This window comes from Entelurus aequoreus, linkage group LG14 (genome assembly GCF_033978785.1).
Source record: "Entelurus aequoreus isolate RoL-2023_Sb linkage group LG14, RoL_Eaeq_v1.1, whole genome shotgun sequence".
Taxonomy (NCBI): Eukaryota; Metazoa; Chordata; class Actinopteri; order Syngnathiformes; family Syngnathidae; genus Entelurus; species Entelurus aequoreus.
This window is the reverse complement of record NC_084744.1, coordinates 33,748,228-33,771,846: the sequence shown is the minus strand read 5'-3', so window position 1 is coordinate 33,771,846 and position 23,619 is coordinate 33,748,228. Positions and strand designations below refer to the sequence as shown.

The window sequence follows — 23,619 nt, the reverse complement described above, 5'->3', positions numbered from 1 at the left end:
ACACTTTGACATATTATGGTGGGGGAAATTTTGCATATTTAGTGTTTTTGCCATAAAAACAGGGTCTTCTTTAACAAAAAGGGCACAAAACATAAAAAAGTACTTTTATATTGAGAGATAAATTTGGAGTTGATCGAGATAATTAAGCATTGAAAGTTAAAAATATATATATTTGTAACACTTTTATGTGTGGGAAAATTAAAAAACATTAAAAAAAACATTGCTCTAAAAATAATAATGATTCAAAATCTATGTTGTTATGAATTATTGACATATTGAAGGTTGTAATTATTTCACATTTATTTATTTATTTATTTATCACATCAAATATTACACTTTGACATATTATGGTGGGGGAAATTCTGCATATTTAGTGTTTTTGCCCTAAAAATAGGGTTTCTTTAACAAAAAGGGCACAAAACATAAAAAAGTACTTTTATATCGACAGATAAATTTGAAGTTGATCGAGAGAATTTAGCATTAAAAGTAATTTATTTAAATTTTTAACACTTTCATGAGTGGGACCCTTTTGGGTCCCCAATAATTTTAATGGATTTGACTTAAAAACTGTCAGTGTTTAGATGAACTTGAATCAATGTTATGAATTCTTCCCCCATCCATGTTTGTTTGTCCAGACCCCGGGACCCCGTCTGTGGCCCCCTGCGCCTCGGCTCTGAGCTGTGAGGCGGAGCCAGTGAGCACGCGTCACGCCAACAACAACCTGTTCCCGGACCCCGGTGGACCTCCCGCCTCTCCCGCCACGCGTCCTCGAAACCACGTGGAGAGTGTGCAGGTGGCGAGGAAGAAGGAGGTGTTCCTGGACCACCTGAGGCAGAAGTATCCCGACCACGCCGACATCATCCTGGGACACCACGAGGAGAAGGTAAGCACGAGTTCAGGTCAATGACCTTTAATTGAGCTGTGAATGGATACATGCGCAGGATGTACTTGTATGACCCAATGCAAACAACCTTCCCGAGTCATAGTGCAGCAACAACAACAACATTCCAATGAAGGGGTGAGTCCCTTTTAGGCTGTCCCAAGTACCTTGTGACAGCTTGGGTGTCCTTTGAGACCTTGATAGGGAATAGGGTCCTTTTTAGGGCACTTTGGTCCCTAAAACTCAACTTTGCCTTCCCGTCCCTCTGTACTTTTAGGGGTGATTCCGTTTTGGGGGACGACTTGGCTGTCTTTTGAGACCTTGATGGGGAATAGGTTCCTTTTTAGGGCACCTTAGTCCGTAAAACTCAACTTTGCCTTCCCGTCCCTCTGGACTTTTAGTGGTGAGTCCCTTTTGGGGTACCTTGAGACGGCCTGGGTGTCCTATGAGACCTTGATGGGGAATATGGTCCTTTTTAGGGCACCTTAGTCCGTAAAACTCAACTTTGCCTTCCCGTCCCTCTGTACTTTTAGGGGTGAGTCCGTTTTGGGGGACGACTTGGCTGTCTTTTGAGACCTTGATGGGGAATAGGTTCCTTTTTAGGGCACCTTAGTCCGTAAAACTCAACTTTGCCTTCCCGTCCCTCTGGAATTTTAGTGGTGAGTCCCTTTTGGGGTACCTTTGGGTGTCCTTTGAGACCTTGATGGGGAATAGGGTCCTTTTTAGGGCACCTTGGTCCCCAATATTTAACCTTGCTTTTCCATCCCTCTGGACTTTTAGGGGTGAGTCCCTTACGGCGTACCTTGGGACAGCCTGGGTGTCCTTTGAGACCTTGAAGGGGAATAGGGTCCTTTTTAGGGCACCTTGGTGCCTAAAACTCAACTTGGCCTTCCCGTCCCTCTGTACTTTTAGGGGTGAGTCCGTTTTTGGGTGTCCTTTGACACCTTTATGGGGAATAGGGCCCTTTTTAGGGCACGTTGGTCCCTAAAACTCAACTTTGCTTTCTCGTCCCTCGGGACTTTTAGGGGTGAGTCCGTTTCGGTGTACCTTGGGACGGCCTGGGAGTCTAATGAGACCTTGATGGGGAATATGGTCCTTTTTAGGGCACCTTGGTCCCTAAAACTCAACTTTGCCTTCCCATTCCTTAGGACTTTTAAGGTTGAGTCCCTCTTAGGGTACCTTGGGACGGCTTGGGTGTCCTTTGAGACCTTGATTGGGAATAGAGTCCTTTCTAGGGCACCTTGGTCCTTAAAACTCAACTTTGCCTTCCCATCCTTCGGGACTTTTAGGGGTTAGTCCATTTCGGGGTACCTTGAGACGGCCTGGGTGTCCTATGAGACCTTGATGGGGAATAGGGTCATTTTTAGGGCACTTTAGTCTGTAAAACTCAACTTTGCCTTCCCGTCCCTCGGGACTTTTAGTGGTGAGTCCCTTTTGGGGTACCTTTGGGTGTCCTTTGAGACCTTGATGGGGAATAGGGTCCTTTTTAGGGCACCTTGGTCCCCAATATTTAACCTTGATTTCCCATCCCTCTGGACTTTTAGGGGTGAGTCCCTTACAGCGTACCTTGGGACAGCCTGGGTGTCCTTTGAGACCTTGATGGGTAATATGGTCCTTTTTAGGGCACCTTGGTCCCTACAACTCAACTTTGCCTTCCCGTCCCTCGGGAGTTTTAGGGATGTGTCCGTTCGGGGTACCTTGGGATGGCCTGGGAGTCCAATGAGACCTTGATGGGGAATATGGTCCTTTTTAGGGCACTTTGATCCCTAAAACTCAACTTTGCCTTCTAACCCTTGGGACTTTTAGGGGTAAGTCTCTTTTAGGATATCTTGGAACGGCTTGGGTGTCCTTTGAGACCTTGATGGGGAATAGGGTCTTTTTTAGGGCACGTTGGTCCCTAAAACTCAACTTTGCCTTCCTGTCCCTCTGTACTTTTAGGGGTGAGTCCGTTTTGGGGGACGGCTTGGGTGTCCTTTGACACCTTTATGGGGAATAGGGTCCTTTTTAGGGCACGTTGGTCCCTAAAACTCAACTTTTCCTTCTCGTCCCTCGGGACTTTTAGGAGTGAGTCCGTTTCGGCGTACTTTGGGACGGCCTGGGAGTCTTATGAGACCTTGATGGGGAATATGGTCCTTTTTAGGGCACCTTGGTCCCTAAAACTCAACTTTGCCTTCCCATTCCTTAGGACTTTTAAGGTTGAGTCCCTCTTAGGATACCTTGGGACGGCTTGGGTGTCCTTTGAGACTTTGATTGGGAATAGAGTCCTTTCTAGGGCACCTTGGTCCTTAAAACTCAACTTTGCCTTCCCATCCTTCTGGACTTTTAGGGGTTAGTCCATTTCGGGGTACCTTGAGACGGCCTGGGTGTCCTATGAGACCTTGATGTCCCCATATGGTCCTTTTTAGGGCACCTTAGTCCGTAAAACTCAACTTTGCCTTCCCGTCCCTCTGTACTTTTAGGGGTGAGTCCGTTTTGGGGGACGACTTGGCTGTCTTTTGAGACCTTGATGGGGAATGGGGTCCTTTTTAGGGCACCTTAGTCCGTAAAACTCAACTTTGCCTTCCCGTCCCTCTGGACTTTTAGTGGTGAGTCCCTTTTGGGGTACCTTTCGGTGTACTTTGAGACCTTGATGGGGAATAGGGTCCTTTTTAGGGCACCTTGGTCCCCAATATTTAACCTTGCTTTCCCATCCCTCTGGACTTTTAGGGGTGAGTCCCTTACAGCGTACCTTGGGACAGCCTGGGTGTCCTTTGAGACCTTGATGGGGAATATGGTCCTTTTAGGGCACCTTGGTCCCTACAACTGAACTTTGCCTTCCTGTCCCTCTGGACTTTTAGGGGTGAGTCCGTTCGGGGTATCTTGGGACGGCCTGGGAGTCCAATGAGACCTTGATGGGGAATATGGTCCTTTTTAGGGCACTTTGATCCCTAAAACTCAACTTTGCCTTCTAACCCTTGGGACTTTTAGGGGTAAGTCTCTTTTAGGATATCTTGTAACGGCTTGGGTGTCCTTTGAGACCTTGATGGGGAATAGGGTCTTTTTTAGGGCACGTTGGTCCCTAAAACTCAACTTTGCCTTCCCGTCCCTCTGGACTTTTAGGGGTGAGTCTGTTTTGGGGGATGGCGTGGATGTCCTTTGACACCTTTATGGAGAAATATGGTCCTTTTTAGGGCACGTTGGTCCCTAAAACTCAACTTTGCCTTCCCATCCCTCGGGAATTTTAGGGGTGAGTCCATTTCGGGGTCCCTTGGGGCGGCCTGGTAGTCCTATGAGACCTTGATGGGGAATAGGGTCTTTTTTAGGGCACCTTGGTCCCCAAAATGTAACCTTGCTTTCTCATCCCTCTGGACTTTTAGGGTGAGTCCGTTTCGGTGTAATTTTTAGGGCACCTTGAGCCCTAAAATTCAACTTTGCCTTCTATCCCTTGGGACTTTTAGGGGTAAGTCTCTTTTAGGATATCTTGGAACGGCCTGGGTGTCCTTTGAGACCTTGATGGGGAATGTGGTCCTTTTTAGGGCACCTCGGTCCCTAAAACTTAACTTTTCCCTCCTGTCCCTCGTACCGTACCCCGACTTCTTCTTAGCGCTTTTGCTAACCGTGACTCTTGCTTACGGAAGGAACTGTTCCACTTAAAACCCTTTCAAGTCTCAGCCAGGAAATACTTGATGAGATAGTTTTATTCCAGACCATGTGCTTTGTGGGCGAGAGGACGGAACAAAGCTGATTCTGCCTGGTTGGAATACCCACAATGCATTGCTCGGCAGCGCTCAGACAAACTGGCTGGAGAACTGGGATCCGGTCCAACCGGTAGGGTCAGCATTATTTGCTGAGGTGGAGTTTTGTTGGAGACTTTCTTACGCAAACAGAGGAAAGTGTTTGACTTTCCTGTCTTGATTGTTTTACTCTTTGATGTTTCCCCAAATGGACGACAAGTTTTTGTAGCACTGTTTTTTTTTTAGTTTTTTAAAGTTTCAGATTTTACACAATCATCTCAATAACATTGATAAACAATGTAAAAAAAAAAATGGCAGTCTGTTTTATACATTTGTTATCTTCATGATACGTTTTATTGGTATGTCATCCTTTATTCTCACGCATTCATCACAGTAAATGACTTGCTTACATCATTTAAATCAGGGGTCACCAACGCGGTGCCCGCGGGCACCAGGTAGCCCGCAAGGACCAGATGAGTAGCCCGCTGGCCTGTTCTAAAAATAGCTCAAATAGCAGCACTTACCAGTGAGCTGCCTCTATTTTTTAAATTGTATTTATTTACTAGCAAGCTGGTCTCGCTTTGCCCGACATTTTTAATTCTAAGAGAGACAAAACTCAAATAGAATTTGAAAATCCAAGAAAATATTTTAAAGACTTGGTCTTCACTTGTTTAAATTCATTATTTTTTTTACTTTGCTTCTTATAACTTTCAGAAAGACAATTTTAGAGAAAAAATACAACCTTAAAAATGATTTTAGGATTTTTAAACACATATACCTTTTTACCTTTTAAATTCCTTCCTCTTCTTTCCTGACAATTTAAATCAATGTTCAGGTAAATTTATTTTTTTTATTGTAAAGAATAATAAATACATTTTAATTTAATTCTTCATTTTAGCTTCTGTTTTTTCGACGAAGAATATTTGTGAAATATTTCTTCAAACTTATTATGATTAAAATTCAAAAAAAAATATTCTGGCAAATCTAGAAAATCTGTAGAATCAAATTTAAATCTTATTTCAAAATCTTTTGAATTTATTTTAAAAATGTTGTTCTGGATAATCTAGAAGAAATAATGATTTGTCTTTCTTAGAAATATAGCTTGGTCCAATTTGTTATATATTCTGACAAAGTGTAGATTGGATTTTAACATATTTAAAACATGTCATCAAAATTCTAAAATTACTCTTAATCAGGAAAAATTACTAATGATGTTCCATAAATTATTTTTTAAATGTTTTCAAAAAGATTCGAATTAGCTAGTTTTTCTCTTCTTTTTTTCGGTTAAATTTTGAATTTTAAAGAGTCGAAATTGAAGATAAACTATGTTTCAAAATGTAATTGTCATTTTTTTTCGTGTTTTCTCCTCTTTTAAACCATTCAATGCAAGTGTAAATATCATTAATTATTAATAATAACATGGAGTTAAAGATTAATTGAGCAAATTGGCTATTTCTGGCAATTTATTTAAGTGTGTATCAAACTGGTAGCCCTTCGCATTAATCACTACCCAAGAAGTAGCTCTTGCTTTCAAAAAGGTTGGTGACCCCTGATTTAAATCAACCTAAAAATTTAAAAAAAAAAAGGCTCCAATATTTTGACACAAATGCAATTTTATCATCAGCATTTTTTTATGTTTTAATGTTTAATTAAAACCCTCAAGTTCTGTCCATGTTTATTTGGAAGCACAAATGTACCTGATTGCTGACCTTGGAAGAACCCATGCCACCTTTTAGGAGTTAAGATAAAGGAGATCTAAATTAATAAATATTATGAACCGTATATAAATATTAATTCATAAATACATATTAAGACGTCTGATTAATGCCATTTTTTTATTATTATTCGCATGAGTTAACTTATTATTTTTGACAGCCCTAATATTTCCACATATATATAACATATACATATATATATATATTTTTTTTAAATTATTATTATTTTTTAAATATTTTTTATTTTATTATTAAACATTTAAAAATAACTGGTGAAAGTGTACAATTATTTGTTTATTTTATTTTATTTTATTTTTAAATTTTTCAAATAAAATAAAAACATTAAAAAAAATATTTCAAAAAGTGTAGAATTAGATGTAATATTTGTTATTTAATATTGATTGTTATCAATATGACATCATTGTATACATCTGCATAACATAACATAACTGACTGGCTGGAAGTGACATTTTTAAATTTCTGACAGTTGTGCTCGTCAGACCGGTCCAGTCGGCATTATTGGCCCAGGTGAGTTTGTTGTGACAGGGAGGGGGCGGGGCTTAGCAGGGAGGGGGCGGTGTTTAGCACTGACAAGGTGTGCTTTGCCAGGGTAGAAGGCAGGCGGTTTATCTGTGACGAGGTGTGCTTTGCCAGGGAGGAGGCGGGGTTTACCTGTGACAAGGTGTGCTTTGCCAGGGAGGAGGCGGGGTTTACCTGTGACAAGGTGTGCTTTGCCAGGGAGGCAATCCTGGCAAACCACTTTGTCGGGACAAAGCGGCCACACCAACACCCTGAAGTTGGAGACGACAGAAGAGAACGTTTTTGAACCTGGTGAAAGTGGAAATGTCGTTCCGTGCCTGGCCAGGTAAGTTTGAAATCACACAGGTGTGTCAGATCTTGGATGTAGACCATGGACAAGTTTCTTCTTTTATGAGGAGGGAAACTTTACTGGAACGCGGATTTCACAATCACTAAGTTGCGTAAAAAGCAAAGTTTTCAGACGTATTTTGTTGTGAACAAGTTTGTTGTCAATGTTGTGTTGCAAGCGCAACAACAACAACAACAACAAAGCTAAGCAAGAATGCTCCACTTTCACGTCAGCGCGCTTTTGTTTACGTTTTGTAGATTTGTCGCACTAAATTGCAATGGAAGTTACGATGTTCTTTTTTGTGTTTGTTGCCATAAAGTCGTGAAACATGGTGAAAGTTGCAGAAAAGTGTTGTCATTTTTCTGAAGTTGCAGACATTCTCTACATGTGTTTTACACTTGAAAAGTGCTCGTCCATCGTAAACATTCACGTATGTTCCGACATATTGTACGAAGTTCATCCTCACTTTTGTTATGCAACTTTGGGAGGAGTTTATTGTGATTTTCTAAAGTTGCAGACTTTTTCCGCATGTTTAACAAGTGAAAAGTGTTTTTTCATCGTAAACATTCACGTATGTACCGACATATTGTACGAAGTTTATCTTCACTTTTGTTACTCAAATTGGGGAAGAGTATAGAGTGATTTATAGCGGGGATTTTTGTGATTTTCTGAAGTTGCAGACATTTTCTATGTGTGTTTTACGCTGGACAAGTGCTTGTCCATCGTAAACATTCACGTATGTTCCGACATATTGTACGAAGTTCATCCTCACTTTTGTCATACAACTTTGGGAGGAGTTGAGAGTGATTTATAGCGGGGATTTTTGTGATTTTCTTAAGTTGCAGACATTGCCTATGTGTGTTTTACGCTTGAAAAGTGCTTGTCCATCGTAAACATTCACGTATGTTCCGACATATTGTACGAAGTTTATCCTCACTTTTGTTATGCAACTTTGGCAAAAGTTGAGAGCGATTTATAGCGGGGATTTTTGTGATTTTCAAAAGTTGCAGACATTCTCTATGTGTGTTTTACGCTGAAAAAGTGCTTGTCCATCGTAAACATTCATGCATGTTCCGACATATTGTACGAAGTTTATCCTCACTTTTGTTATGCAACTTTGGGAGGAGTTGAGAGTGATTTATAGCGGGGATTTTTGTGATTTTCTGAAGTTGCAGACATTTTCTATGTGTGTTTTACGCTGGACAAGTGCTTGTCCATCGTAAACATTCACGTATGTTCCGACATATTGTACGAAGTTTATCCTCACTTTTGTCATACAACTTTGGGAGGAGTTGAGAGTGATTTATAGCGGGGATTTTTGTGATTTTCTTAAGTTGCAGACATTGCCTATGTGTGTTTTACGCTTGAAAAGTGCTTGTCCATCGTAAACATTCACGTATGTTCCGACATATTGTACGAAGTTTATCCTCACTTTTGTTATGCAACTTTGGCAAAAGTTGAGAGCGATTTATAGCGGGGATTTTTGTGATTTTCAAAAGTTGCAGACATTCTCTATGTGTGTTTTACGCTGAAAAAGTGCTTGTCCATCGTAAACATTCATGCATGTTCCGACATATTGTACGAAGTTTATCCTCACTTTTGTTAGGCAACTTTGGGAGGAGTTGAGAGTGATTTATAGCGGGGATTTTTGTGATTTTCTGAAGTTGCAGACATTCTCTACGTGTGTTTTACACTTGAAAAGTGCATGTCTATTGTAAACATTCACGTATGTTCCGACATATTGTACGAAGTTTATCCTCACTTTTGTTATGCAACTTTGGGAGGAGTTGAGAGTGATTTATAGCGGGGATTTTTGTGATTTCTGAAGTTGCAGACATTCTCTATGTGTGTTTTACGCTGGACAAGGGCTGGTCCATCGTAAACATTCACGTATGTTCCGACATATTGTACGAAGTTTATCCTCACTTTTGTTATGCAACTTTGGGAGGAGTTGAGAGTGATTTATAGCGGGGATTTTTGTGATTTTCTGAAGTTGCAGACATTCTCTACGTGTGTTTTACACTTGAAAAGTGCATGTCTATTGTAAACATTCACGTATGTTCCGACATATTGTACGAAGTTTACCCTCACTTTTGTTATGCAACTTTGGGAGGAGTTGAGAGTGATTTATAGCGGGGATTTTTGTGATTTTCTTAAGTTGCAGACATTCTCCACGTGTGTTTTACACTTGAAAAGTGCATGTCTATTGTAAACATTTACGTATGTTCCGACATATTGTACGAAGTTCATCCTCACTTTTGTTATGCAACTTTGGGAGGAGTTGAGAGTGATTTATAGCGGGGATTTTTGTGATTTCTGAAGTTGCAGGCATTCTCCACGTGTGTTTTACGCTGGAAAAGTGCGTGTCCATCATAAACATTCACGTATGTTCCGACATATTGTACGAAGTTTATCCTCACTTTCGTTATGCAACTTTCGGTGGAGTTGAGAGTGGTTTATAGCGGGGATTTTTTGTGATTTTCTGAAGTTGCAGACATTCTCCACGTGTGTTTTACGCTTGAAAAGTGCTTGTCCATCGTAAACATTCACGTATGTTCCGACATATTGTACGAAGTTTATCTTCACTTTTGTTACTCAAATTGGGGAAGAGTTTAGAGTGATTTATAGCGGTGATTTTTGTGATTTTATAAAGTTGCAGACATTCTCCACATGTGTTTTACGCTGCACATGTGCTTGTCCATCGTAAACATTCACGTATGTTCCGACATATTGTACGAAGTTTATCCTCACTTTTGTTATGCAACTTTGGGAGGAGTTGTGAGTGATTTATAGCGGGGATTTTTGTGATTTTCTGAAGTTGCAGACATTCTCCACGTGTGTTTTACGCTTGAAAAGTGCTTGTCCATCGTAAACATTCACGCGTGTTCCGACATATTATACGAAGTTTATCTTCACTTTTGTTATGCAACTTTGGGAGGAGTTGAGAGTGATTTATAGCGGTGATTTTTGTGATTTTCAAAAGTTGCAGACATTCTCTATGTGTGTTCTACACTTGAAAAGTGCATGTCCATCGTAAACATTCACGTATGTTCCGACATATTGTACGAATTTTATCCTCACTTTTGTTATGCAACTTTGGGAGGAGTTGAGAGTGATTTATAGCGGTGATTTTTGTGATTTTCAAAAGTTGCAGACATTCTCTATGTGTGTTTTACACTTGGAAAGTGTTTGTCCATCGTAAACATTCACGTATGTTCCGACATATTGTACGAAGTTTATCCTCACTTTTGTCATACAACTATGGGAGGAGTTGAGAGTGATTTATAGGGGTGATTTTTGTGATTTTCTTAAGTTGCAGACATTTTCTATGTGTGTTTTACGCTTGAAAAGTGCTTGTCCATCGTAAACATTCACGTATGTTCCGACATATTGTACGAAGTTTATCCTCACTTTTGTTATGCAACTTTGGGAGGAGTTGAGAGTGATTTATAATGGAGATTATTGTTGGTAAATGAGAGATTATTACACTTCAAGATATAATAAAAATATCGGTACTACATTGTGATACTTGTTCTAATAATATAATATCCATTTTTAATGACTTTTTTTTTTTTTTTAAATGTTTCGGGTGGATTGCAACTCACTGGTCATTTCCGCACATTGTCGCTGTTCTGTTAACTCGTGTGTTAGTGGTGAGCAAGGCAGCACCGGAAGTGGACAGTTAAAAAAAGTTAAAAGCCTTTTTTTTTCTTACATTTAAGTGTCAAAGAACTTGATCCACTTTCTGTATATAAATATACATATATGTATGTATTTTTATGGATTTATATGTTTATATATATATATATATATATATATATATATATATATATATATATATATATATATATATATATATATATATATATATATATATATATATATATATATATATATATATATATGTTTATATGTGAATAAAATATGTATATATATGTACATGTTCATATGTGTATATGTATATATTTATATTTGTATATGTATGTGTATATATGTATATATATATGTATATATATATATATACAGTATGTGTATATACAGTATATGTATGCATATATATGTATGTATATATATATATATATATATATACATATACATATATATGTGTATATATATATGTATATGTGTGTATATATTTATATTAGGGCTGCAACAACTAATCGATTATAAAAATAGTTGCCGATTAATTTAGTCATCGATTCGTTGGATCTATGCTATGCGCATGCGCAGAAGCTTTTTAAATTTTTTTTTTTTTTTAAATAAACCTTTATTTATAAACTGCAACATGTACAAACAGCTGAGAAACAATAATCAAAATAAGTATGGTGCCAGTATGCTGTTTTTTTTTCCAATAAAATACCGGAAAGGATAGAAATGTAGTTTTTCTCTTTTATCCGATTATTAATCGATTAATCGAAGTAGTAATCGACAGATTAATCGATTATCAAATTAATCGTTAGTTGCAGCCCTAATATATATATATATATATATATATATATATATATATATATATATATATATATTAGGGCTGCAGCAACTAATCGATTAAAATCGATTATAAAAATAGTTGCCGATTGATTTAGTCATCGATTCGTTGGATCTATGCTATGCGCAAGCGCAGAGGCTTTAAAAAAAAAAAAAAAACACTTTTTTTTTTTTTTTTTTAAGTAAAACTTTATTTATAAACTGCAACATGTACAAACAGCTGAGAAACAATAATCAAAATAAGTATGGTGCCAGTATGCTGGTTTTTTTTTTTCAATAAAATACTGGAAAGGATAGAAATGTAGTTTGTCTCTTTTATCCGATTATTAATCGAAGTAATAATCGACAGATTAATCGATTATCAAATTAATCGTTAGTTGCCGCCCTAATATATATATATATATATATGTATATATATATATATATATATATATATATATATATATATATATATATATATATATATATATATATTTATATATATATATATGTTTATATGTGAATAAAATATGTATATATGTATATGTTTATATGTGAATAAAATATGTATATATGTATATGTTCATATGTGTATATGTATATATTTGTATATGTATGTGTATATATGTATATATATACAATATGTGTATATATGTATATATATACAATATGTGTATATATATGTATGCATATACTGTATATGTATGTATACATACAGTATATATATACATATACATATGTATATGTATGTATATATATATATATATATATATATATATATATATATATATATATATATATATATATATATATATATATATATATATGTATATATATATGTGTGTGTGTGTGTATATATATAAATATATATATATATATATATATATATATATATATATATATATATATATATATATATATATATATATCTTGATAGCGGTCCCAAATTACCACTTTTTATCTTTCTTGTGTGTTTTAAAAGTACTCAGAGACATTTTATTGCACCCATTTAGTTGTTGTGTTATTTTCTCAGGGCAGGCAGCATTTGTTGACATGTCATGTTAGCGTGTTTGTCGACACGTTGTGCTAACTTAACTGCAGCATGAACGTTGTCCTAATTCAAGGTGACAGCTGTCTGCTGTTTGATTAGAAATGTCTTGGCAGCTATTAAATGTTGCGTACGCCAAAAAGTCATGCATGCAACAAGACTGGCATGTTCACAGGCTAATACGCTTTAGCACGGACATCTTGTTTTTAATAACACAAAACCATTTTTGATCAATTGTTGCTTGGAAGATGAGCCTCCAAAAAAAGGCCAGTATTGGTAAAACCAACATTGTATTGATGCTGTACAGCCACTGGAGGGCAGTACAAGCACATAGCTGCTTTTTAGGCAGTTGTTTTAAGGGCAAAAGACAAAACTAGCTTAAAGAAAAAAATATGTTAGCGTAGTAACATTTTATTGTTAGCATGCCAACAAACAAGCAGTTAGCATACTTACATTATGTCACCAAGTATCGAAATCCCGGATTTTTAGGTTTTGATTCATCAATCTAGCGTAAAATGTTTAGCGTGCTAACGTTTGCATGCTAGCATGAGAAAAGTTAGCATCATTTCAAGATGGCGACGAGCATGAAAATCCATGATTCTTAAATGGAAAAAAGTAGCTAAAATGTTCAAATAAAACAATAGCATGCTAATTTTAGCATGCTAACGTGAGAAGAGTTGGTATCCTTTCAAGATGCCTTTTATTATCATGATAACTATTACTATTATTACTATTATTATTATTAATTGTTTGACTATTATTAATATTAATATTATTACTATTAATAGTAATAATATTATTAATAGTGATAATATTATTACTATTATTATTATTACTGCTATTATTAATACTACTATTATTACTAGTAGTAGTATTATTACTACTATTATTATTAACACTATCTGTATTATTATTATTATCATTATTATGAATGATATCATTATTAATATTATTATTTTACCATTATTACTATCATTATTATTACTATTAATATTATTACAATTATTATTATTAATAGTATTACTACTATTATTATTACTATTATTATTACTATTAACATTATTACTATTATTATTATTAATATTATTACTACTATTATTTGTATTTTTATCACTATTATTATTACTATCATTATCATTAATACTATAATTACTACTATTATTATTATCACTATTATTATTATTATCACTATTATCATTATTATTATTATTATTATTATGACTATTAATATTGAGAATATTATTACTATTACTATTATTATCATCACTATTATATTTATTATTATTACTATAACCAGTAATATTATTACTATTATTGTTATTAGTAGTAGTATTAATATTATTACTATTGTTATTATTAATATTATTACCACTATTATTATTATTATTATTACTATTAACATTATTACTATTATTATTATTATTAATATTATCACTACTATTATTTTTATTATTATTATCACTATTATTATTACTATCATTATCATTAATACTATAATTACTACTATTATTATTATCATTATTATTATTATTATTATGACTATTAATATTGAGAATATTATTACTATTACTATTATTATCATCACTATTATTATTATTATATTTGTTATTAATATTACTATAACCAGTAATATTATTACTATTATTATTATTATTAGTAGTAATATTATTACTATTGTTATTATTAATATTATTACTACTATTATTATTATTATTACTATTAACATTATTACTATTATTATTATTAATATTATTACTACTATTATTTTTATCACTATTATTATTACTATCATTATCATTAATACTATAATTACTACTATTATTATTATCACTATTATTATTATTATCACTATTATCATTATTATTATTATTATGACTATTAATATTGAGAATATTATTACTATTACTATTATTATCATCACTATTATTATTATTATTAATATTACTATAACCAGTAATATTATTACTATTATTAGTAGTAGTAGTATTAATATTATTACTATTGTTATTATTACTACTATTATTATTACTATTATTATTATTATTACTATTAACATTATTACCATTATTATTATTAATATTATTACTACTATTATTTGTATTATTATTATCACTATTATTATTACTATCATTATCATTAATACTATAATTACTACTATTATTATTATCACTATTATTATTATTATCACTATTATCATTATTATTATTATGACTATTAATATTGAGAATATTATTACTATTACTATTATTATCATCACTATTATTATTATTATATTTATTATTAATATTACTATAACCAGTAATATTATTACTATTATTATTATTAGTAGTAGTATTAATATTATTACTATTGTTATTATTATTATTACTATTAATTGTATAACTATTGTTATTCTCATATATATGTTTGTGCAGATGCGGGGCCCCGTGGCCCCTGGGGGTCGGTGTGAAGCAGACATGAGTGATGGAGACTGGCAGACGGTCCCTTTCTCCAGGGGCTGCAGGTCCAGGTCTAGTCTGCCTGTGGGACGATCTGGCAACCAAGACCAGGAGCCGCTTGGTGAGGACAAGGAATAGTAGTAGTACTAGTAGTAGTACTAGTAGTGGTACATGTGGTGTACTGAAAGAAATCAGTAGTCTTTGCCTTTAGATAATGCTAATCAGTAGCATGTGTATGGCATTTCCAATAGTGAGTTAGCATCTACCTGTCCAGGTGTGCTGTACCTGCAGTATGGAGACCAGACCAAGCAGGTCCACGTGGCCACAGAGATCAGCAGTGAGCAGGACCTGCACCACCTCTTTCTGGCGGCTTTCCCTCAGCAGCTCACCGCCAACATGCTAACGTCTCCCAACATGGCCGTCTACATCAAAGACGCTCGCCGCAACCTCTACTTCCACCTGGAGGACCTCAGGTCAGACATTTCATGTTACTATGCTAATGTTAGCATGCTAAAGTTGTATGCTAACATCAAAGACGCTCGCCGCAACCTCTACTTCCACCTGGAGGACCTCAGGTCAGACATTTCATGCTAACATGTTACTATGCTAATGTTAGCATGCTAAAGTTGTATGCTAACTTTTTAGCTCATTTTGTATGTTCACACCTAAAAATCATGAATTTAGATACTTGGCGCCATCTTGGAATATATCTTATATTAGTATGCTAATGTTAGCATGCTAAATTTTTATGCTAACTTTTTAACTAATTTTGTAGTTTTTAACCTAAAAATCATGACTTTTGATACTTGGCGCCATCTTGGAAGTATGCTAACATATCTTATATTAGTATGCTAATGTTAGCATGCTAAATTTTTATGCTAACTTTTTAACTAATTTTGTAGTTTTTAACCTAAAAATCATGACTTTTGATACTTGGCGCCATCTTGGAAGTATGCTAACATATCTTATATTAGTATGCTAATGTTAGCATGCTAAAGTTTTATGCTAACTTTTTAGCTCATTTTGTAGTTTTAAACCTAAAAATCATTACTTTTATACTTTGCGCCATCTTGGAACATATCTTATATTAGTATGTTAATGTTAGCATGCTAAAATTTTATGCTATCTTTTTAGGTAATTTTGTAGTTGTAAACCTAAAAATCATGACTTTTGATATTTGGCGCCATCTTGGAAGTATGCTAACACATCTTATATTAGTATGCTAATGTTAGCATGCTAAAGTTTTATGCTAACTTTTTAGCTAATTTTGTATTTGTAAACCTAAAAATCATGACTTTTATACTTTGCGCCATCTTGGGACATATCTTATATTAGTATGCTAATGTTAGCATGCTAAAATGTTATGCTAACTTTTTAGGTAATTTGTAGTTGTAAACCTAAAAATCATGACTTTTGATACTTGGCGCCATCTTGGAAGTATGCTAACACATCTTATATTAGTATGCTAATGTTAGCATGCTAAAGTTTTATGCTAACTTTTTTAGCTCATTTTGTATGTCTACACCTAAAAATCATTAATTTTGATACTTGGCACCATCTTGCAAGTATGCTAACATATCTTATACTAGTATGCTAATTTCAGCATGCTAAAGTTTTATGCTAACTTTTTAGCTAATTGTGTATGTTTACACCTAAAAATCATGACTTTTGATATGTGGCGCCATCTTAGAAGTATGCCAACGTATCTTATATTAGTATGCTAATTTTAGCATGCTAAAGTTTTATGCTAACTTTTTAGCTAATTGTGTATGTTTACACCTAAAAATCATGACTTTTGATATGTGGCGCCATCTTAGAAGTATGCCAACGTATCTTATATTAGTATGCTAATTTTAGCATGCTAAAGTTTTATGCTAACTTTTTTAGCTCATTTTGTATGTCTACACCTAAAAATCATGACTTTTGATACTTGGCACCATCTTGCAAGTATGCTAACATATCTTATATTAGTATGCTAATTTTAGCATGCTAAAGTTTTATGCTAACTTTTTAGCTCATTTTGTATGTTTACACCTAAAAATCATGACTTTTGATACTTGGCGCCATCTTAGAAGTATGCTAACGTATCTTATATTAGTATGCTACTGTTAGCATGCTAAAGTTGTATGCTAACTTTTTAGCTAATTTTGTAGTTTTAAACCTAAAAATCGTGAATTTAGATACTTGGCACCATTTTGGCAATGTGCTAACATCTCTTATATTAGCAAGCTGATGTTAGCATGTTAAAATTTTATGCTAGCTTTTAAGCTAATTTTATATGTAAATAAATTATGTTTTTTGATACTTGCCGCCATCTTGGAAGTATGCTATAGTCGCTTGTATTAGCATGCTACTAACGTTTTCAACTAATTGTTTAGTTTAATGTGGTAATTTTGGTGTTAGCATATGGCTAAACTGCACTTTGCAATAACCCCGTGTGACTTCTTAATGGTTTTCTCTCTCAAGCCGACAAACGTTGCCTCGACACGGACGTGTCACAGCGTGTCTTGTTTACTTCCAGAAACATCACATCCCGCTCATGTCTGAAGGTTTATCACAAAGATCCATCGCACGTGTTCAACCGCCACGCCCGGCCCGCCGCCGCAGAAGGACGGGTGAGTCACTCCGTCTCCTAGCAACTTCTAGAAGCACAACAACGCCTTTTCATGCGAGACTGGACAGATAGTCAAGTAACAAATGAGCACATCGAGTTCAAAAAGGGAGCATGCTAACGATAGAATCTTTACAGTTAGCATTAGTGAAATACCAAAATATATGACACTGACATGTAGACCTGCTAAATTAGCTCAGGTGTGTACGCAAAAAATGTGTTTCAAATGCTAACATTAGCATGCATCAAGCACTAAAATATGACTGCGGTGTATACCTACAAAATTAGCTAAGAAAGCTAAAGTTAGCATGCTAACAGTTATCATTCGTCAAGTAACACAATAGATTACGCTGAGGTGTTTACCTGCTAAATATGATCAATAAAAGTTAGCATGCTAATGTTAGCATGCAATGTTAAGTGTAATAAGTGTCAAGCACCAAAATATATTACTCTGAGGTGTGTACCTGCTAAATTAGCTGATTAGCATGCTAAAATGCTAACTGTAATACGCATCAAGCACCAAAATATATTACTCTGAGGTGTATACCTGCTAAATTAGCTGATTAGCATGCTAAAATGCTAACTGTAATACGCTTCAAGCACCAAAATATATTACTCTGAGGTGTGTACCTGCTAAATTAGCTGATTAGCATGCTAAAATGCTAACTGTAATACGCATCAAGTACCAAAATATATTACTCTGAGGTGTGTACCTGCTAAATTAGCTGATTAGCATGCTAAAATGCTAACTGTAATGTGCGTCAAGCACCAAAATATATTACTCTGAGGTGTGTACCTGCTAAATTAGCTGATTAGCATGCTAAAATGCTAACTGTAATACGCGTCAAGTACCAAAATATATTACTCTGAGGTGTGTACCTGCTAAAATAGCTGATTAGCATGCTAAAATGCTAACTAATACGCATCAAGCACCAAAATATATTACTCTGAGGTGTGTACCTGCTAAATTAGCTGATTAGCATGCTAAAATGCTAACTGTAATACGCGTCAAGCACCAAAATATATTACTCTGAGGTGTATACCTGCTAAATTAGCTGATTAGCATGCTAAAATGCTAACTGTAATACGCATCAAGCACCAAAATATATTACTCTGAGGTGTATACCTGCTATATTAGCTGATTAGCATGCTAAAATGCTAACTGTAATACGCGTCAAGCACCAAAATATATTACTCTGAGGTGTATACCTGCTAAATTAGCTGATTAGCATGCTAAAATGCTAACTGTAATACGCATCAAGCACCAAAATATATTACTCTGAGGTGTGTACCTGCTAAATTAGCTGATTAGCATGCTAACATGCTAACTGTAATACGCATCAAGCACCAAAATATATTACTCTGAGGTGTATACCTGCTATATTAGCTGATTAGCATGCTAAAATGCTAACTGTAATACGCGTCAAGCACCAAAATATATTACTCTGAGGTGTGTACCTGCTAAATTAGCTGATTAGCATGCTATTCAGCTAATATAGCTGATTTATTTTTTGATTTGTATTTATTTAATGATATCAATGATTCATCATTATTGTTGACCAGTATCACGTGCTGTGTGGCAGGTGGCGTACGGCAGTCACAGTCCAGTCCACACGCTGTCATCGCCTGGCCGAGCCGCCCTGCAGAGCTCCATGTCGCCCCCTATGGTGCGTTCAATGCCCTCCTCGCCCTCCAGGTTGGCCTACAGTGGGAGGAGCTCCCCGGCGGGGGCGGGGGCGGATGCGGGCGGTGCTGCCTTGCTCAGTGACCGGCTATCTGGGACGGGGCGGTCCGGCAGCTTGAGCGGCAGCAGCGCCATACTGGAGAGGAGAGACGTCAAACCTGGTGAGAGACACATTCTTCAATGGGCCTGCTACCTGTGCTGTAGAGTGAAAATGCTAAACGTTAGCATGCTAACGTTGTTTTGTTATAATAGGAACAGTTAGCATACTTACAAAAGGGAGACATGTCTGAAAACCCATGAATTTTAGGTGTGTACGTGTAAAATATGCAAAAATGCTAGCATAAAACGTTAGCATGCTAACGTTGTTTTGTTATAATAGGAACAGTTAGCATACTTACAAAAGGGAGACATGTCTGAAAACCCATGAATTTTAGGTGTGTACGTGTAAAATATGCAAAAATGCTAGCATAAAACGTTAGCATGCTAACGTTGTTTTGTTATAATAGGAACAGTTAGCATACTTACAAAAGGGAGACATGTCGGAAAACCCATGAATTTTAGGTGTGTACGTGTAAAATATGCAAAAATGCTAGCATAAAACGTTAGCATGATAACGTTGTTTTGTTATAATAGGAACAGTTAGCATACTTACAAAAGGGAGACATGTCTGAAAACCCATGAATTTTAGGTGTGTACGTGTAAAATATGCAAAAATGCTAGCATAAAAAGTTAGCTTGCTAACAGGAGAAGTTAACATACTTCTAAATTGGCGCCAAGTATAAAAAATCCATGCCTTTTAGGTTTAAACCGAATTAGCTGAAATGCTAACATAAAACGTTAACGAGCTAACATTAGTGTGATGACATGGGAAAAGTCAACTAGTAAGATGGCATCCAGTATAAAAATCCATGATTTTTATATTCAAACATGCAAAAGTAGCACAATCACTAGCATAAAACGTTAGCAAGCTAACGACGGCATGATGACATAGGAAAAGTTAACTTACTTCCAAGATGGCACCAAGTAGAAATCCATGATTTTTAGCTTTAAACAGACAAAAGAGCTAAAATGCTAACATAAAACATCAGCAAGCTAATATTAGTATGATGACATGGGAAAAGTTAACTATCAAAACCCAAGATTTTTAGGTTTAAACATGCAAAATTTGCAAGCAGGCTAGCATAAAGCGTTAGCAAGCAAATGTTAGCATGACATAAAAGAAGTTAACATACTTCTAAGATGGCGCCAAGTATCTAAATCAATGATTTTTAGGTCGAAACATGCAAAATTGGCAAAAATGCTAGCCTAAAATCTCAGCAAGCTAACGTTAGCATGACATGGGAAAATTTAGCGTACTTCTAAGATGGTGTTAAGCATCAAAATCCACAGAAGAAGTTAGCGTGCTTCTAAGTATGAAAATGAAGCCAGCAAATGAGCTAAATGCTAGCACAAAGTGTTAGCATGCTAACGTTAGCAGCAGGCGCTAACAGGAGGAAGAGTAAAAAGGTAGTGTTGTTGTATCAGATGAAGATGTAAACAACAACAAGAAGAGTAATAATTGTTGTGTCAGATGAAGACGTAAACAACAACAAGAAGAAGACCATGGCCCTGGTGCTGCGTGCAGAAGGAGGACTACATTACCCAGAATCCCTCAGCAGCTTAGCTTCCTGCCAGAGTAGTGCTTCTTCTTCACTAGCAGCAGACGTGCAGGACTGTGGTCTCTCTGGCATCTCTGCTGGTCTGCAGCAGTACCACGCCTCCATCAAACCTCTACTGGGTCACCAAGACACCTTGGAACACCAAACACAATCCTCACACAGGTACTATTATTAGCATTATTATTAGCATTATTATTAGCATTATTATTGTTATTATTATTATTGTTATTATTATTATTATTATATCATACTTATTATTATCATAATTATTATTATTATTATTATTATATTTTTTTATAATATTTTATTATTATTATTATTATTATTATTATTATGGTTATGATTACTACTATTATTATCATCATTATTATTGTTGTTATGATCACTATTATTATTAATTATTATTATTATTATTTATTTTTTTAATTATTATTATGATTATTATCATAATTATTTGTATGATTATTATTATTATCATCATTATATTATTAGTACTACTATTTTTATTATTATTATTATTATCATAGTTATTATATATTTTTATTATTATTCTGATTTTTATTTTATTTTTTTATATTATTATTATAATAATTTTTTGTATTATTATTATCATAAGTATTATTTTTATAATAATTATTATTAGTATCATTATTATGATTATGATTATATTATTATTAGTACTATTTTATTACTATATTTATTATTATTATCATAATTATTATGATTATTATTTTCTTTTTATTATTATTATTATCATTATATATTTTTGTATTTTCAATTTTTTTATATTATTTGTATTATCATAATTATTATTTTTATTATTATCATAGTTATTATTATATATTTTTATTATTATTCTGATTTTTTTAAATATTTTTATTATAATAATTTTTTGTATTATTATTAACATAAGTATTATTTTTATAATAATAATTATTAGTATCATTATTATTATTATGATTATATTATTATTAGTACTATTGTATTATTACTATATTTATTATTATTATCATCATAATTATTATGATTATTATTTTCTTTTTATTATTATTATTATCATTATATATTTTTGTATTATCAATTTTTTATATTATTTGTATTATCATAATTATTATTATTTTTATTTTTTTCTATATTTTATTATCATTGTTATTATATTATTACGACTACTATTTTATTATTATTATATGTTTTATTATTATTATCATCATAATTATTATTATAGATGTTTTTATTATTATTATCATCATCATAATTATAGATGTTTTTATTATTATCCTAATTTTTTTATATATTATTATTAGCATTATTATTATTATTATTATTATTATTATTATTATTATTATTATTATTATTATCATAATTATTGTTGGTATGATTGCTATTATTATTAGCCCTCTAGTTAGCAACTAACAGTTATGGCTGTAGTTGCCAGCTAGCGATTAGCGGCGCTATCTACCAGCTAGCAATTAGCACTCTAGTTAGTTACTGGCTAGCGATTAGCGCTGTAGCTGACAGGTAGTGATTAGCCCTCTAGTTAGCAACTAACAGTTATGGCTGTAGTTGCCAGCTAGCGATTAGCAGCCTGCTCTCTGCTGTACATTCCAATGTTTTCTTCTGGCAGACAAAGAGGAAACAGGAAGTACGCCGACAGCCAACTTCCTGCCTTCCCCAGCCAAACCCCGCCCCCTTCCCCTCAAAGAGTGAAAGAAGTGAAGATGGCCAATCAGATCATCGGGGGGTTAGGTCTGGTCTCCGCAGACAAGATGGCTTCCAGGCGGACACCTTCAAGGCGGGAAAGTGAGGGCGTTGCCATGGAGACCATGAGCAGGAGCAGAGGCAGTGGCTCCTCCTCCTCCTCCTCCTCCGTCTTTCTGGACTTTGGCCCCGCCCCCTCTGAACCGCTGGGTCACATGACCGCCTTCCACGCTCAGAGGTACTTTTTCTTAAAATACTTATTATCACCATATTTGTATATTTAGTAGTACTACTAGATTTATTAGTACTACTATGTTTGTATATTTTTTAGTACTACTATTTTTGTATATTTAGTAGTAGTACTATATTTGTATATTTAGTAGTACTACTATGTTTGTATATTTAGTAGTACTACTATGTTTGTATATTTAGTAGTATAACTATATTTGTATATTTATTAGTACTACTATGTTTGTATATTTAGTAGTAATACTATATTTATTAGTACTACTATTTTTGTATATTTAGTAGTACTACTATGTTTGTATATTTAGTAGTATAATTATATTTGTATATTTATTAGTACTACTATGTTTGTATATTTAGTAGTATAATTATATTTGTATATTTATTAGTAGTACTGTTTGTATATATAGTAGTAGTACTAGATTTATTAGTACTAATATGTTTGTATATTTAGTAGTACTACTATGTTTGTATATTTAGTAGTACTACTATGTTTGTATATTTAGTAGTATAATTATATTTGTATATTTATTAGTAGTACTATGTTTGTATATTTAGTAGTAGTACTATATTTATTAGTACTACTATTTTTGTAT

The 23,619-nt window shown here is 34.2% G+C and overlaps 1 protein-coding gene across 10 annotated transcripts in view; it reads left to right on the top strand.

Moving 5' to 3' along the window:
* Positions 1 to 23,619, top strand: part of LOC133664784 (sickle tail protein homolog) — a 118,109-nt gene that overhangs the window by 51,095 nt on the left and 43,395 nt on the right. For 9 of the 10 annotated variants that reach the window (XR_009828629.1, XR_009828626.1, XR_009828625.1 and 6 more), the window contains 7 exons: positions 636 to 883; positions 15,103 to 15,247; positions 15,401 to 15,599; positions 17,648 to 17,741; positions 19,321 to 19,582; positions 20,992 to 21,241; positions 22,704 to 23,015. Coding sequence is in view for 3 of the 10 variants with exons in the window: in XM_062069688.1 (XP_061925672.1) it covers positions 636 to 883; positions 15,103 to 15,247; positions 15,401 to 15,599; positions 17,648 to 17,741; positions 19,321 to 19,582; positions 20,992 to 21,241; positions 22,704 to 23,015 (1,510 nt within the window). In the remaining 7 variants the exon portion in view is untranslated. Of the gene's footprint in view, positions 1 to 635; positions 884 to 7,074; positions 7,174 to 15,102; positions 15,248 to 15,400; positions 15,600 to 17,647; positions 17,742 to 19,320; positions 19,583 to 20,991; positions 21,242 to 22,703; positions 23,016 to 23,619 lie in introns of those variants that run through there. The other variant, XR_009828628.1, reaches the window with a different exon arrangement.